Below are 18842 nucleotides of genomic sequence, written 5' to 3' on the forward strand. Positions count from 1 at the left end.
GAAGACGTGAAGGCATCTGGTGCCAGATGCTGATTAAGGCCATCTCTCTCCAGTAGTTGCCCAGGCCAGCCGGAGGGAAGGCTGGCATCTACTGGCATGTAAATGTGGTGGCATTCCATCTCTGGCTGGGAAGGGGCAGCACGGATGGGTGCTGCAGGCAGGATGCCCACTCATTTAAGCACCCTCCCTGACCCTCTGGCACTCCGCCGGCACTTTGGCCTTGGGCTGCTGCCTTATGTGCAGGCCCCACAACCTCCACCTGAGACAGTTTTCATATGCTTAGAAGGAAGTTGAATGAAAACCAGACATGTTGTGGAAAACACAGATTTTCCAGACATGTTTAACTGGTTTGTGGAGCTCAACCAAAAAATTAGGGGGTATCAGTTCAAACCAGTGTGAACTGGCTGAATTACACCACTAGATGGATGGATCGATGGATGGATAGGTAGGTAGGTAAGTGGATGGATAGATGGATGGACGGATGGATGGGTGGGTGGGTGGGTGGATGGATGGATGGATGTGTAGGTAAGTAGGTAGGTAGGTAGGTGGATGGATGGATGGATGGAAGGATGGGTAGGTAGATAGATAGATAGATAGATAGATAGATAGATAGATAGATAGATAGATAGATAGATAGATAGATATGGGGGTGGGATTCTACTGGTTTCGGCCCAGTTCGGGAGAACCGGTAGCTCTGAAGATCGGCTGGGAGACAATTGGTTTTCTCAGACTATCAGCAGTTGTGCCTACCCACCCGCCCGCCTGCTGCACATCAGCTGTTTTACACACAGGGCTTGCAACAGAAGGTGAGTTGCAAATGCTGCATGTGTTACAGTTGTTACAGCAATTGTTACACAGTTGAATCCAACCCCTGGATGGATGGATGGATGGATGGATGGATAGATAGATACATGAGAAAGAGACTGATAGGGAAGAGACCGAGAGAAAGAGTGTGAGAGAGATGTGTCACAATCAGCCCTAAGGCTGCTGTGTTAGGCTATATTTATTTGCTGGTCAAAGAAAACCTGAATTTATTGTCATATTTTTCTTTTTCCTGGTTTCTTTGTGATAATGAAAAAGTGGTTTGGATTTGAAGAGTGAGCAATCTGTCTTCACTGAGACAAGTCAAAGGAAGTGTTAAGGGCAGACTATCCCAAGTCTTCTGCAAACAAGCCTGAAGTTCAACAACATCCAACCCATCTTCTCCGTTGGCGCCATGGATAACAGCAGCAACGAGTGTCCTTTTATGCCTCTGAATGCCACCAAGATTTTCAAAATTCCCATGTATTCCGTAATACTAGCATTTGGCCTGCCCCTGAATATCTTGGCGTTTGGGGCGTTGATCTACCAGTTGAAGAAATCTGTGGTCCTTTCCGTTTATATTATGAATTTGGTAGTGGCTCATCTCTTGCAGATCTTAACTCTGCCTTTCTGGATGCATTACAGCCACAACAATCACGAGTGGAACTTGGGAAAAGCAACCTGTCTCTTAGTCGGTGTGGCTTTCCGCTCAAACTTCTATGCCAAAAACAATTTTCTGTGTCTCATCGCCATGGAGAGGTATCTCGGCCTGGTGCACCCACTACGGTTTCACCAGACACAGACTGTTCTGGGTGCTGTGAAGATTAGCATCCTGGTTTGGCTTCTGGTCTTGACACTCTGCACCATTGGCATTGGGTTGCAGATCCGTACTTTTGAACATGGGGGGAAGACCTGTGTAGACAGTTCCACCTTGAATCCTGATTATGCGATGTTTCGGGTCAGTATTGTGGCTTTCTCCTTCATCATCCCGTTCTTTCTCATGGCTTTTTTCCACATCAATGTTCTCTTCAAAGTCAGGCAGGTGGTTTCTCTGGAGAAGAGACTCAAAAAGCAAATCTCCGGCTTCGTCTCTCTCCTGATTATGGTTTTTTTCCTCCTCTTCACTCCGTACCAGGTCATTTCATATTATAGATACCTGTTGGAAGTCATGACACCTTCAGCAGCGGTCTGTGAGTCACTGAGAACTATCTTCATCTACGAGCACGCAACTCTGTGCCTTTCCCTCTTGGACAACATCTTGGATCCCCTTTTCTATAACTTTCTCCTCAAAGATATGCAGACAAATTTCAGAAAATGTCTGTTTCGCAGGATCATCAGGAAAGACCTCTCATCAGAAGTGAGAATCTCCCGTATGTTCAGGCATCATGAAAACACTGGACCACTTCCGGATCCTTAATCGTACGCATGGAAAAATCTATAATAATTGACCCTATTTGTAGGGGGAGAGAAAATTGGGACGCTACTTTGATTTCTTTTTTTTAAAAAACAAATTTTATTAATTTTCAAAGACAATACACAGACAAACAGAACATAAAATGTAAGAACATAGAACATCTTTTCTAAGAACTACTTAACAAAACAAACAAAACATCTTATTTAAGTACAACATAGTTCTAAATTATCACATTTCCATACAAACACAATTTAATATGCATCTTATGTATTCAACTTCATATCTTATTACTCTTTTTCCAACTTCTCACTGTTTCTTCCTTTACTTCTGTTCAATTTTATTCATTAAACTTATACTTTCATCTATTTCATATTACTATATTTCATATTATTACTGTTTCATATGTTCTTATCCAACATTATTAATTCTCAATAAACAAACATAAACAAACAAAATACATAATATAAAAACACAAAACTTCTTTTTAGAAAGCGGCTTAACCCCGGGTTACAACTTTTTGTACAGACATAAATCAAATTCATGCTCACCTTATATACTATTTCATATCTTATTTAACATTCTATATTTTCCATATGTCTTCTCCTCTCTTTTCATTCTCTTAATTCTATTTTATTTATTAATCTCAATTTAAATCATTATACTTGTATCTTTTGTCCATTCTTTTTCAATTATCTATTTATCTTTTCTCTTTAATACAAACTTTTTCCTGTAATCACTGGTTGAAGTATGACACCTTTCTATCTTCCTCCAAATTTAACACTTAAAATAATACATAATTTCCATTCTGATTCTGCTTAGTACATTCTACATAACATTTTAAAATAAAAAACATAATGAGCTTATAATATGGTAAAAACAATGTTCCATAACAAATTAATTAATTAAACTCTATTAGTTAATTCTTAGACATTTTACACATTCCCTATAATTCCCATATGTTATTCCAATTTTCTAACTCTATTTCAACTACAAATACTACAATACAATCTTATGTACTTTTGCAGAATCTCTTTTTAGATTATATTTTACCCTTTGTCTCTGAAAAAAACCTGTTTTTTAACCTCTTGTTTTAAGCCTTTATAACTTCTCTTCACTTTTTCCCTTCCTTCCTTGTCCAGTCTAGCCTTTTTATCCCCCCGCCTCAATCTCTAGCCTCTTAGTCTCCCCTCTCTGTTGTATTCCTCTTTTCTCTTGCTTTCTGACATTATATCGATTTTTCACCTTATTTTTCCCTTTCTTGGTTATTTTTTTAGAACTTAAATTCTCCATTTTCTTTTCCTTTTTACCCTTTTCTTCCTCAATTAAAATTATATGTCCATTAAAGATGGCTTCTTCTTCTTCATCCCAACCTTCTTGTTGTTGCATTTCCTGATAAGTAGAAATCACCATTTCTAAGAAGCGAAAAATAGATCCAAAAGAGCCCTTGCCTTCTTCTTCCTCTTCTTTTAACTTTTCAAATTCCATTTTCAATTCTTCAACAGATACCATTGTGAAAAAAAATATTAAACAATCCAAATGTTTTTTTAGTCTTTCAAAAGATAGTTTACAAAAGTCCCAAAGTCATCAAGCAATCAAAGTCAGTACAAACTGTTTCATTTAGCACTTTCTTCTTTTAATACTTTCTCTTCCTGGGGTAGAATTCAATTACACAATTCCAAGGTAATTTTTTGATGTTTTATTGCAATTTAATCTCTGATCTTATAAGCTCCAAGCAGTCTCCTTCAACAAATCTTGGTATAAATCATTTACCTCTCTTCCTTCCCACTTATAGCAAAAAGATGTTAATTTTTAAATGCCAGTGTTTAGAAATCTAATGTCCCCTTGGCTTTAATTTTCAAAATTAGTACCTACCTTGGTTTCTGATCGTCTGTGAAATGGATTGGATAGGATAGTATAGGATAGGGTAGGATAGGATATGATAGGATAATTTAGGGTGGGATTCAAGAATTTTTACTACCGAGTTCTGTGGGTGTGGCCTGGCAGGCATGGCAGGGGAAGGATACTGTAAAATCTCCAGTCATAGTTGGTATTTTCCAGTTCTCTGAACTACTCAAAATTTCCACTACCGGTTCTCCAGAACTGATCAGAACCTGCTGAATACCATGTCTGGATAGGATAGGGTGGGATGGGATGGGATAGGATGGAATGGATTGGAGTGGAATGGAATAGAATAGAATAGAATAGAATAGAATAGAATAGAATAGAATAGAATAGAATAGAATAGAATAGAATAGAATAGAATAGAATAGAATAGAAATGGAATAGGCATAGGCATAGGCATAGGCATAGAACAGAGGTGGAAGGAACCTTGGAGGTCTAGTCCAAGCCTGTGCTTAAACAGGAAACCCTATACCAGTGGAGGCAAACCTTTTTGGCACTGAGTGCTGAAATGAGAGTGTGCGCTGACCGGAATCCAGAAGAGCATCTTCCTGATGCGCACGCAGGGGATCACTGGAAACTGGAAGCTTAGCTTCCCGGCGCACACATGCATGCCAGCCCTCTGGTCTTCTGGTTTCTAATGCGCATGCTGCACGAAGACCAGCTGGTGCACCAGAACCCAAAAGAGCAATGGGCGATGGCTGGTGTGCCCGCCAGGCATGGCATACATTCGCCATCATGGCCCTATACCATTTCAGACAAATGGTTGTCCAATCTCTTCTTGAGATTCAGAGTGTCAGACATTTCTGTCCCCACATTTCATAGGTATCCAAGCTGCGAATCCAACAACAAAACACAGTGGATGATCGGAGGTCAAAAATATATGTATTTATTCACAGTAACATTGGATGGCAGCTGTGAAGGACTGCTCCTCTGATGCCCTTCTAATAGATTTTTAATTTAAAGATTTGGGCAGTTATTATCAATAGAATAGAATATGTTAGTTTATTACAATAAGGAAGTTATCAATATGAATATTTTTATCCTGTGCAATATTTCCTTCCTTTGATATTCTTTAATTTCATTAAAACAGATGTTTCCTCAGCTATAGCTAACCACAATGTATATATTTTCCTATACACAAGCTATATGTCTTCCTTTACATTAGTTTTGCCACATTAAATGCTCGTTTATTTATAATACCAGCAGCCAGCCTTTTGCATTTATAAAATAGCATTATTACTGCCTATACAATTCTCCATCACACCTTCATTTTAAATTTATTGAAAAATATATAAGGAAAGTATTCCAACAGCGCAAGTAAATATAAACACTCCAAAGCATCTGGATTGCCCGCAATGTGTGTGAAAAGAATAATGGACAAAGTCATCCATCGGCCTCATCCAGCAGAATTCAGATTATTTTATATTTTATCTTATTTATTTTCCTTTGGGATCCATACTCCAGAATTCGTGAACTCACAGAGGTCATTCACAAGGCTAAGAGGTGTTGTAAATGGGGGGCAGATAATGTAGAATGGTAGAATGATACTCTTTGACTTACGACCACAATTGGATCAGGAACATCCATCGCCAAGCGATAGATAGATGGATAGATAGATAGAATTCTTTATTGGCTAAGTGTGGTTGGACACACAAGGAATTTGTCTTGGTGCAAATGCTCTCAGTATACATAACAGAAAACATACATTCATCAAGAGTCAAGAATCATAAGGTACAACACTTAATAGTCATAGGGTACGATAAGCAATCAAATCATACTAGGAAACAGTCAAATAGATGATAAGGATACAAGCAACAAAGTTACAGTCATACAGTCATAAATGGGAGGAGATGGGTGATAAGGAGTGATGGGAAGATTAACAGTAATAGTAGTGCAGACTTTGTAAATAGTTGAACAGTGTTTATCAGAGTGATGGCTTTTGGGAAAAAACTGTCCTTGTGTCTAGTTGTTCTGATGTGCAGTGCTCTATAGCGTCATTTTGAGGGAACTGTTTTTTGGCACTGGGATGACAGTAGAGTGATAGAATCATTAATCAAGTAGTTGTGTCACTGTGCCCAGTTTTTCTGCAGTCGCCAAGTGAGTAGTGCAGTCATTATGTGAAACCACTATCTTCTCCCATATTGAGTTTGTTGGAAGTTGACTGCAAAGATTACAAATGGGGATCAAGTGATCCAAGGGTGTGATAGTGAATCTATGGCACACATGCCACAGGTGTAAGCCATTGCCCCAGCTCAGCTCCGCCGTGCATACGCACGTACCTCCCACCAGCCAGCTGGTGTTCGGGTGCTCTGCTGCGCATGCATGGGCAGGGCGCATGAGGGGGTAAATGTGGGGGGCGCATGCACGTGAGACATGCACATTGCATTTGGGGGATGCAGGCATGCGTTTTGGGCACTCAGTGCTGAAAAGGTTAGCCATCACTGGCCTAGGATGTCACAACAATTGCAAACATATGCTTGTTGCCAAGTGCCTAAATTGCAAGCATCATGTTTGCAGGGATGCTGCAACAAGCATAAGTATGAGGACCAGTGGTAAATCACTTTCCCCCCCCAACTCCTACATATTGTAATTTCAAACGGTTGCTAAACAAGTGGCCGTAAGTCAAGGACTACCTGAAGGTGGAAGGAGGAAAGGTCTAAATGCAGGAACTGACCATTCCAACAACAGAACCATCATGTCAACATAGAACATGCTACTTTTCTAAGAAATTGGCCTGAAATTTCACCAAAAAGGGGAGAAAGCAAAAAACAACCCTAGAATTAACTGAGGGGTATCAACCTCAACTTACAACAGTTTGTTTAGTGACCATTTGAAGTTACAATGGCACTGAAAAAAGTGACCTACAACTGTTTTTCACACTTATGACCATTGCAACACCTCCCTGGTCCTGTGATCAGAATTCAGATGCTTGGCCCCCGGCTTCATATTTTATGACGATTGCAATATCTCCAGCTTCTCTGACCCCCTTTTGTGTCCTTCTGAGCAGCAAATCAATGGGGAAGCCAGATTCCCTTCACAACTTCATTACTCACGTTAACAACTGCAGTGATTCACTTCACAATGGTGGCAAAAATAGGGTGTTAAAAGGGGGCAAAGCTCATTTAACAAACGTCGCATTTCACAAGAGAAATGCTCAATTGTAGCTGTCAATCAAGGATTATCTCTACTGGATTCCTTCGTGTTCCAGCGCCGTTTCTCAATTTTGGCAACTTGAAGATGGGTGGGACTTCAACTCCCAGAACTGCCCAGCCTTAGCTGGGCTGGCTAGGGAATTCTGGGAGCTGAAGTCAACACATCTTTAAATTGCCAAGATTGAAAATACTGTGTTGCAGTAATTTTGTGTGTGTAGGTACCTTAATTTTTCTTTCTTGCCAGATCACATCTGGGACTCTTCTGCTGTGTAAGTCAATTCCTCGATTGGAGTTTTAACAGATTAACAGAGTTGTAAGGGTCCAATCCCCCTCCCAAACAGAAGACCCTACACCATTTCTGACACATGGCAGTCCAGTCTCTTCTTGAAAGCCTCCAGCAATGAAGTTCTCACAACTTCTGAAGCAACTTCTGCTCCATGGGTTGGGTGTTTAATGCCTGGACATTTAAACATTTGGGACAGCTGATATTTACAGCTGATCCTGAAATCTGAAACAGGGACATGCTGTGGTAATATATTTTATTCTGCAAGTCCTTGTATAGCTTTGCATAGATCTAGGGACTAAAAAATGCCCCTGGTGGGGGGGCATTTCCGCCTGCTATGGGTGTTTTTGTCCTGTTATGACCTGCAAAGCTTAGGGGACCAGATAAATCGGTGAAAGGTCATAGTACATAGCTGAGCCATTCCCATGGGAATTTCCGCAGATGTATATTCTCATCCTGTTTATTCTCATCCTATATATCCTGTGGAAATAACATCCTGTTGAGGTCACTTGTTTTCTGTATATGCATTTTGTTCTCAATAAAAGCTGGTACCTGGGTTTACTCAGGGCTGGCATTTGCTCAGACGTTTTCCCTGCGTCTCATTTCAAATGTCAGACCACCACACATGCAAAATATTTGGACTTCCCGACTTCAAAAGTGCCATTTTGAGTGTCCTAAACATGCAACACAATGCAGGTGCTTTGAAAATTTCCTTCTGAGGTCAGAAGAAAACTTAGTTCTAAGACTGAAACCAAAATTAGCAGTTTCATATCTGCTCTGAGCCCTGATGTCGCATTGCTTTTATGTGGGTAGGCATGTTTGTATTGCCTCAGTGAATACTTTTGTGTCTTAAGGCAATGTTGAAACTCATCCTTGCAATGAAGAAGCAACAGGAACCTTTCACCGCAAGTTATAGAAGACTTCTATTTCATTTGTCGGGGCTTGAAAGGAAAAAATATAATTTTATGGTCATTTTTTTACTGCCAGAACACTGCCCCACATTAAAAATGAAATTCTGTTGTGTGCTATCATTATACATATATACACATGTTATATACATATATAAATATAGCTATATACATACATAGATATAAATATAAGATACATAAATTACACTTAGGCAAGAAAAACCCAAAGTACACGTACAGACTGCATAAAACTAGGCTTAATAGCAGTAACTGTGAAAGGGATCTTGAAGTCTTTGGACAACCAGTTAAATATGAGCCAGCAGCATGTGGAGGCAACCAAAAAAGCCAATGCAATACTAAATTGCATTAGCAGAGGGATACAATCAAGATCAAGGGAGGTACTAATATCACTATAAAGCCTTAATAAGACCACTTAGAATACTGTATCCAATTTTGGTCATCACACTATAAAAAAGATGTTGAGACTCTGGAAAGAGTGCAGAGAAGAGTAACCAGTATGATCAGGGGACTGGAGGCTAAAACATACAATGAACGGTTGCAGGAACTGGGCTTGGCTAGTCTGGTGAAGAGAAGGACCAGGGGAGACATGATAGCAGTCTTCCAATATTTGAGGGGTGCCACAGAGAGGAAGGAATCAAGCTATTTTTCAAGGCACCCGAAGGCCAGTCAAGGAATAATGGATGGAAACTGATCAAGGAGAGATTCAACTTGGAAATAAGGAGAAATTTTCTGAGAGTGAGATCTTCTGCAATCAACCAATGGAACAGCTTTCCTTCAGAACTTGCGGGAGCTTCATCACTGGAAGCTTTAAAGAATAGACTGGACTGCCATCTGTCAGAAATGGTGCAGGGTCTACTTGGGCAGGGGAGTTGGGCTAGATGACCTACAAGGAGGGGTGGGATTCAAATTTTGTAACAACCGGTTTTGTGCACATGGCTAGGTGGGTGTAGGTAGGTGGCATGCCATGTGATTGGGTGGGCATGGCTTCTTTTTTTTGTGGGCATGGCTTCTTCTTCTTCTTTTTTTTGTAGCACTTCCCCACCCATTTTGGGGGCTTTCTGGGCCTCAGAAAAGTCTCCTTAGGGGGCATTTTTGCTCCCAGAAAGCTTCCCTGGGGCTCAGGAAGAAAAAAAAAAACTCAGCAAAAAAACTGCAGCAACCCGCTGAGCTCCATTCTGGGGCCTCCTGTGCCTCAGGAAAGCCTCCTGGGGGCATTTTTGCAGCATCCCCTTCCCCCTCCATTTTTGCCTTCCTCGGCGTCAGGGGTGCCTCCTGGGGGGAGGTTGCTCCCAGAAGGCTTCCCTGGGGCCCAGGAAGGTAAAAAATGGAGGGGAGGGTGGGGGTGCTGCGCTCGCCCCTAGATTTTTTGCCTCCCTGGGCTTCAGGGGAGCCTCCTGAGTGAAGCAATAAGCAAGGGGAATCCTGGCACAGCTGATCATAGGAACAGCTGATGGTCGGGAGCGGAAAAAAAAATACCATAAGGAGTGACTGGGCGGGAAAGAACACAGTCAGCGATGTCGGGTATGCGCGTAATGTTGCTCATGCACATTAAGGACTGACTGGGCAGGGAGAGGAAGGGTGGGTGGAGAAGGGCCAGCCAGGGGCACAATTTGCTGGTTCTCCAAAATGAGCAGAATCATAACAACCAGTTCTATAGAACCACTCCGAATTGGTAGAATCCCACCCCTGCTACAGGTCCCTTCCATCTTGTTAATCTGTTAATATTATATTGTTTAATATATACCTGCATGATAGATAGATAGATAGATAGATAGATAGATAGATAGATAGATAGATAGATAGATAGATAGGTGGATGGATAGGTATTACAGATAGTCCTCAACTTACAGCAGTTTAACTTACAGCAGTTCAAAATTACAATGGCACTGAGAAAAGTGACTTGACCATTTTTCACATTTATGACCATTGCAGCATCCCCATGGTCACGTGATTTACATTCAGAAGTTTGGCAGCCTATTCACATTTATGACAGTTGCAGTGTCCCAGAGTCACGTGATTCCACTTTTGTGAAGCAAAGTAAAATGGAGAAACCAGATTCACTTAACAACCGTGTTACTAATTGAAGAACTGCAATGATTCACTTAACAAATGTGGGGAGAAAAGTCATAGAGTGGAGCAAAACTCACTTAACAAATTTCTCACTGAACAACATATATTTGGGGGGGGTCCATTGTGGTCGTAAGTTGAGGATTACCTGTAATCACTGTCTATTTTGAATACGTAGAAGAAAGAGGAAAGTTGAGAGTTCACAAGGTTGACGCTATATAGGGAACAAAACTGTGTTAACTCGTAAAGCATTCCTGGCTTGCTCTTGAGTTGCCATAAGGAGGAGGGTGGGGGAGATCTGAAGGAGCAGTTCAGTTGCTATGACCAGAAGCACATTCCACACATACCTTTCTCCAGGTTGTGTCCTGGGTTACCAGAGCCAGCTGGAGAGGCGTGTTTTCTACAGCCTCAGAAAGTGCTTCTATTAGGTATGGGAAATAAGAGGCTGAACCAGGGCTTAGTGCAACAAGGTTTATTTACAAGGACTGAACGTGCTTGCTCAGCCTGGAACTGGCTCGCAGCGAACAGCGAAAGGGCTGGACCCAGCAGCCTGCTTTTATAGCAGGCTGCTGGGGAAACCCAGCCAATGAGGAGGGGCAGCCGCCCTGCAGCGAGGACGGACCTGGGTGGGAACTTCTTCAAGGTCCAGGGACATAACACCCCTTCCCCCAGATGCGAACACGCATAGTCCTTGAGGTATACGGGAGGTTTGTGCTGACGTCCAGAGCGGCGCAACTCTGGTGTGCTGTTTGGTGGATCAGAGTCCGTCGGTGACTGTTGGCTCGATGATGAGTCCTGAGTACCACCCTCGGTCGGAGCAGGTCCGGGGCTAGAAGGGCTGGACGCTGGGAGTGTCCTCACGCCGTCTGGCTCGGATGGGTTGGACGCTAGGTCGCCGCAGTCAGCATTTGGATTCTCTGGTCCGGCTGAAGGTGTTAGCAGGTCATCGGGTAGATGTTGCTGTGTGGTAGTTGCAGCGGACTCTCACCAGTCTGTGCCCACAGTCGCGGCTGACGAGGGTGCCCTGGCGTCTCGAAGCTGGTCCAGATGTCGTCTCCAGACCCGGCCATCTTCCAGCTTAACCCGGTATGATCTGGGTCCTGTGATGGCTACGATTTCTCCGGGATCCACAATGGGTCGCCAGCGAAGTTTCTCGCGAACACGGGTTCCTGCAAGACAAAATGCCTACTCCCGATGTGGAAGCGAGAGGAGAGTCAGGGCAGTAATGTGGGTGAAGCCTGTCCAATACAGTTCGCAGGCGTCTGCCCATCAGAAGCTCGGCCGGGGACTTGTTGGTTACCGTGCAAGGGGTTGAATGCTGGCTTAACAGGAAACAGGATAGTCTGTGGTGCCAGTCATCCTTGTTGAACCTGGCCAGGGCTTCTTTAGTGGTCCTAACGGCTCTCTCTGCCAGCCCGTTACTGGCAGGATGAAAGGGGGCCGTGAAGATGTGACGAATGCCCAGGTTGGCCGTAAAGCGACTGAATTCGGTTGGCGTGAATTGGGGACCATTGTCGGAAACAATGGAGTCTGGTAGACCGTGCGTAACGAACAGGCGAGTCAATGCCTTGATGACTGCTTGTGAAGTGGTCGTGGATAGTTGTGCCGCATCAATCCACTTTGAGTAAGAGTCTACGACCACGAGGAACATTTTGCCATGCAATGGGCCTGCGAGATCGATGTGAATCCTGGACCAGGGTGCGTTGGCACTTTCCCACTTGGTGGGGGTGGCAATTGGAGGATGGACGGGAAACCTGGCAGGGATGGCAGGAGCTTACCCATTTGTTGATGTCCTCGTCGAGGCCGGGCCACCAAATGTAGCTTCGCGCCAACGCCTTCATTCTGACGATGCCCGGGTGGCCCTCGTGCAGCGCCTCCAGCACTCGGGTACGCAGAGATGTCGGGATGACCACTCGAGTGCCCCACAGCAGGCAGCCCTGTAAGCTCGATAGTTCCTGTAAGCGGGTCTTAAATGGAGTGAATTTAGCTTCAATGTCACTGCCCGGCCACCCTCCTCACCCAGTCCAGTACCTGGGCGATCGTTTTGTCCGCTTTGGATTTATTGGCAATATCAAGGGCAGTGATTGGGAGGTCAGTTGGGTGACTTCAAAAATGGCGTTGACCGGGCAGGGTCTTCAGCTGGGGCAGGCAGGGGCAGCGGCTGAGGGCGTCTGCGTGGGACAATGTTTTACCTGGGCGGTGCACGAGTCTATACGAGTATGCTGCTAGGAAAAGGGTCCATCTGGTCATTCTGGGGACAGAATTTGAGGGGTCTGCTTGTCACCTGCTAGTAACCCTAAGAGCGGTTTGTGGTCCGTGACTAGCTCGAAAAAGTGGCCAAAGAGAAATTCGTGAAATTTCTTCACCGCTGCAACAGCTGCCAAGGCTTCTTTATCAATCTGACTGTAATTGCGCTCTGTTGCAGAGAGCGTCCTGGAAAAAAAGCGATAGGGGCCTCGGAGCCGTTGGGAGCCTGTGGCTTAAGACTGCCCCAATTCGAAGGAGATGCGTCTGCTGCCAGTACTAATGGAAGGTTGGGGTCGAACTGGATAAGCACTGCCTCTGATGTGAGTAGCGACTTGACTGCGCGGAAAGCGGAGTCTTCTTTGTGTCCCCAATGCCAAACCGTTTTTATCCAGAAGTCTGTGGAGGGGTTCTGCCACAGAGGCTTTATGGGGCAGGAACGATGCGTAAAAGTTCAAGAGCCCCAAAAGGCCTGCAGTTCCGCTTTGGAGGTTGGAGTGGGTGCCTCGTGTATTGCCTTAACCTTGGACTCCAGGGGGTGAATGCCTGAGGCGTCAATTTTATAACCCAGAAAGTCCACCTGTCTAGTGGCAATGGCACATTTTTCTTTTTTTTAACTTGAGGCCATGCTGCCTGAACCTCTCTAGGACTGCTCGAACTCTCTGGAAGAGTTGGGGTCTGTTCCTGGCCGAGACTAAGATGTCATCGAAGTAGGGTACTACTCCAGGAAGGCCCTGTAAAATCCGCTCCATGAGGATTGAAAAATGCCTGGGGCAACACTTACGCCAAACTGGAGACGCTTGCACCGGAAGGCACCCCTGTGGGTGACAATGGTCTGAAGTTCTGCCGTTTGGTCATCAACAGGGAACTGTTGATATGCTTGAGACATGTCCAATTTGGCAAAGATGGTGCCAGGTTCAAAAGTATGTAATAAATGCTGAATGACAGGTACTGGATAAGCGCTAACTTGCAAGAATTTATTGATTGTGGTCTTGTAGTCTGAGCAAATTCTCAGGCTACCATCTTTTTGAGGGTGTGACGATGGCGTCTCCCATTTGGCGAAGTCTGTAGGCTCCAGGATCCCTTGTTTTAGTAATTTATCTAATTCAAGGTCTAATTTAGGCCGAATGGCGAATGGAACTCTGCGAGGTTTTAACCGAATTGGGACTGCCTGGGGATCGACTGAAAATGAGATAGGGGTGCCGTTATAACACCTAACTCATCACTGAATACGTCTGAGTAATCAGCAAACAGGGAGTCCGTGTCAGAGGTTGAGGTAGCATGGACTCCTGTTAGCCCTAAACCGAGGTGGGGAAACCAATCAAGTCCCAAAAGTGTAGGGAGGTTGCCGCTCACTACCACTAGAGGTAGGTGGCCCTTAAAGGTTTTAAAATTAACAAAAACTTGCCTCTGCCGATTACAGGAATGGTCTTCCCCTGGTAGTCCTTTAGGCTAAGCTGGCACTTCTGGAGTCGGTTTCTTGATAGGCTGGGTTGAAGCTCCTTGAGGGTGTTCCAGGAAATAATGGAGAGCGCTGACCCCGTGTCAACCTCCATGTTGCAAGGTTTACCTTCTAGTAAGACGGAAAGAGAGATTTTACTAATAGAATAGCAAGTGTGATTAGCGCAGAGGTGTGTGCGACAGTTTAATACTTGCCTTTGGGGCCCGGCATGTGCGAATGAAGATGCCCTTTGTGCTACGTTGTGTGAGGCTTGGCATACTCTTGCAATGTGCCCCTTCTTATGGCAGTTGTTGCAAGTGGCTCCTTTGAATTTGCATGTGGTCCTCAGGTGAGGTCCACCACAGGAAAGGCACAGGGTGATGTGCCTGGATGGCCCGGTGTTATCTTGTCTGGTTCCTGCCTGCGGGCGCCTGGCGTTTGTGAGGCGGTGAATGTCGGCCTCGTCACTTGGGTCTTCCTCGTTGACCACCTCTTCTGAGTGGACGGAACTGCTGTTTGCTTGGTGACAGGACCTTGGATCTCGGTGGCTGAATGAGATGCCATCTCCTCTGCCAGGGCTACCTCGATGGCTTGAGCGAGGTTAAGGTCTTTTTGGCGAGCAGCCGTCTTTGTAGGTGCAGGTCCTTGACCCGCAGACCAGCTGGTCTAGGAGCATGTCATCAAGGTAGCTGCCAAACCCACAATGGAGTGCTGCAGTCCTGAGAGCAGCCATGTACTGATTGATGCTCTCTTTGTCCCCTGCTTCCTCATTCTGAAGGTGAAGCGTCTGGCAATCTGTGAAGGTCTAGGAGAATAGTGGTTAGTAAGGATTTCTAACAGTTCTGTCCAGGGGACATTCTTTAACTCACGTGGAGCCACAAGAGCTGTGGCTGTATCGAAAACGATGGCCTCCACAGTAGGTCAGGAAATGTGCTTTCTTTCGGTGTTCCCCTGCCTCAGCCAATCCGATGGCGTCGATGTAATAATTAAATCGATTCTTGTATGATTCCACTTCTCCTCATCTGGCTTGAACGCTGGGAAGGCTGGATTGGAGTTCATGTTGTGGGTCTACTGGTTAACCTGTTGGATAAAATGCTTTCTCTCTGGGTAGCAGTAGAGGTTTAGTGCCTGTGCTAGGCAAGTGCTCTCTCTCTCTGGGGTAGCAGTAGAGGTTTAGTGCCTGTGCTAGGCAAGTGACTTCAGCTCTGGGGAAATTTCGCAATTCCCTTCTCTCTCTGGGGATCAGAAGGTGTTTAGACTGCAACGGTCATTGGCAGCGTCTTTTGAAATTCGCGCCTGTGTGGGCGTTAGCGATTTCCCAATACAACGCTGTGTTGCATTTGAATGTGCTTCAGCTGACAGCTGTTTGAATTTCGCGCCAAAACGGCACGAGCGGCTGCGGCTCGCAGCGCTACACTTCCTCTGTAGCTTATGCTAACAAGCGGCTACAGGCGCTTCTCACTTTCACTAGCTTGTTTGCTGATCGCTTTCTCTCTGGGTTGCGATCAGCGTTTGTCTTATTTTGGCTGATCGCTCTCTCTCTGGGCTGCGGATCAGCGTTTTAGTGATTCAGCGTTCGTTCTCATTTCGGGCTGATCGCTCTCTGGGTTGCGGTCAGCGTTTGCCCTTATTTTGGCTGATCGCTCTCTCTCTGGGCTGCGGATCAGCGTTTTAGTGATTCAGCGTTGCAGCTTGCCTCTGGTAGCCGATCCCACCTTCGTCGCCAGTATTAGGTATGGGAAATAAGAGGCTGAACCAGGGCTTAGTGCAACAAGGTTTATTTACAAGGACTGAACGTGCTTGCTCAGCCTGGAACTGGCTCGCAGCGAACAGCGAAAGGGCTGGACCCAGCAGCCTGCTTTTATAGCAGGCTGCTGGGGAAACCCAGCCAATGAGGAGGGGCAGCCGCCCCTGCAGCGAGGACGGACCTGGGTGGGAACTTCTTCAAGGTCCAGGGACATAACAGCTTCATTGGAGAATGTGATTTATGATACACCCTGGGAGTAGCGGGGGAAACAGGGTCATATGTGGGCAGTAAATTACATAGGGCAGAGCTGACTGCATTTGGGAAAAGTGCCAACATGTTGCTCCTAATAAATAATTGGACTTCTTTTGAAACTTAGTTCGAGGCTCATGAATTAATTAGGACATCCATCAGAACCCTGACACTGTGACTGAATCTGGATATTCTGCTTCGAATACCACAATGCCTCCTCCCAGAAGGTAACAAGGAAACAGGCTGTGAAGAGGACGTGTAACATCCGAGACTATCCTGCGCACCATGCTGAAGCATCACTTATATCAGTGAAGGCTAAGCTTTTCGGCACACAGTGCCCAAAGCGCAAGCGCGCATCCCCACATGCAATGTGTGGTTTTATAAAGTGCTATGCTCATTGTCATCTTGAATAAGGCCCACTACTATCATCCGCATACTTCACGATATAGTTGGTGTAAACTTAGCACAACAGAGTCAACAGAGTAAACAACAGCAGATTTAGGACACAGCCTTGCGGAGAACCTGTGCTCAAGAAAATGGTGTTTGAAATATTAGTCCCAACTTGCACATATTGGGGCCTATCGATAAGAAAGTCAAGGAGAAAAAATGCACAGATTTTAAATATATATTAAAGAAACTACAAAGAGGAAATTTATGGTTTGAAAAAACGTTAAAGAGTTACTTGTTTTATTGGCTCTGTAATCTGTTGGCTAAATGACCCAAAGGGATTATATGTTTAAGGAAGTTGAAGAGTTTTTAAGTCCCTAGAATGGGACAATAGATATAGGTCAATACTGCCCCCTAATGTTCTGATCAATTAACTCCATATGAAGAGGTCTGAATAAAAGGAAAATTGGGTTTTATATTCCCCTTAAGGTTGTATGGGTGTGAGAGTTGGACGCTTAGAATGACTGATCGAAGAATTGATGCCTTTGAAGTGTGGTACTGGTGTAAATTATCGCATATACCATGGAAAGCCAGAGTAAGAGAAAGGCTCAATTGTCAAGGACTACTTGTACTAGCATTCATAACTATGGCACCCTTATCTGGTCTACCTAGAAAAGAAAAGAACCTGATTGAGCAGTTAAAAGCAAAATCTCATAACTATTTACTAGTAACTATTTACATTGGTAAACCATGATTGGCTATTAGTGTCCAATGTTGTGGATCTCCAGCTGAACAATATGACATACTAAACCATGATTTAATCTATGTAGTAGTGGAACGTGGTAGCTCACAAGATTAGAAAAACCAGGCTGACTATCAGCACGGTTATGCACGAGACTCGTTGCTGCCTTGGGGCAGGGTGAGCTCTCCTCACATGATCCAGCTGCTGCTGACCCAACAGTTTGAAAGTGGGTGACCATGAATAGATAACTGGGTACCACTTTAGTGGTAAACTTCATGGACGGAACTCCCCAGTTGGTTATCCGCCCAAGCAATGGAGATGTCACCGGGAAATTCTATCTATGTAGTCAGTGTTTGCACATTGGTTTATCCCGTTTGTAAACTCATCGTTATCATTTTAGTCATTGTCTATCCACTCTGGGATGAAGACCTCTTCCATATGTTTTCAACCCATATGGTTCTGAGCCTTCTTTTCCCAATTGTGCCCGCAATATTTGCTGATGTTGTCGATCCATCTTGTTTTGGGTCTTTTTCATGGATGCTTTTTATTAAGTGGGATCCATTCTATGACCTGCCATCAGTTCTTCTTGCCATGTGACCAGCCATTTCCATTTCAATTATTTTACTCTTGTTGGGAGAAATATCCATCTGGTTCAGTTCCAAGCTGGGAGGAAGGCACTGGAAATAAAATGGAGTCTGGAGTCTGATTAGAAAGAAAGTTCATTTATTGATGAACAGAATCACCAGGATTTGTGATTCTGATGCAGCTAACAAAAAGGAGTTGAGTGGAGGGGGCGTTATACCTTCTTTGGGCTTTGTATTTGAACTTCCTATTCCTGTGCAAGAACATGTCCTTTAATATTCTATTGGATATTATTCAGATTCCTATGGGGTCATGTAGGAGTCAGAGCTGGCTTTATAGGCAAAAAAGGAAATGCATATCCTAGGTGTTTGAGCTAAGTTTGGAGTGCTCTGGAATTGGTGCAATGAAGGGGCTTGTTTTTTGAAAGGGAGTTGGGCAATTCCTATTGGGTCTTAATGGGTTTTGTCCTGTGTTAGATCTTGGGTGAGGCACTACTTCTAATCCTATCCTTCTTCCTTTGTTCAAACTTTGCTGCAGGAGTTTCAAAATATCCTGTCTTGAATGGATTCCTGCTGGCAGTATTTGCTTTGCTTATGAATAGGGCTATCTAGATAGTTGTCTTTCTCTGGGCACAATGAGAATTTATCTGCTGAATAAAATTCCGCATTGGTGACAGGAAGGGCATCTGGCCAGTAAACACTGCTCCATTCAGTTGCCCAGACTTCACCCCACAAGGGATTATAGGGTCATAAAAAGGACATGATGATTTAGTGACCATTCAAAGGCACTAAAAAAAGTGTCTTATGACCATTTTTCACTTACAACCATTGCTGCATCCCTGTGATTGCATGATCAAAATACAGATTACTTGGGAACCAACCCATGCTTATGATCGTTGCAGT

The 18842-nt window shown here is 44.2% G+C and overlaps 1 protein-coding gene across 1 annotated transcript; it reads left to right on the forward strand.

The window, feature by feature from the left end:
- The first annotated feature begins 1113 nt into the window (after positions 1-1113).
- LOC113449446 (G protein-coupled receptor 4-like) lies at positions 1114-2351 on the forward strand. The gene has a single exon (XM_026720552.2). The coding sequence runs from the start codon at positions 1217-1219 to the stop codon at positions 2216-2218; it is 1002 nt and encodes a 333-aa protein (XP_026576337.1). The 5' UTR covers positions 1114-1216; the 3' UTR covers positions 2219-2351.
- The last annotated feature ends 16491 nt before the right edge of the window (positions 2352-18842 follow it).

This window comes from Pseudonaja textilis, chromosome Z (genome assembly GCF_049901715.1).
Source record: "Pseudonaja textilis isolate UNSWEBS1 chromosome Z, rPseTex1.2, whole genome shotgun sequence".
NCBI lineage: Eukaryota > Metazoa > Chordata > Lepidosauria > Squamata > Elapidae > Pseudonaja > Pseudonaja textilis.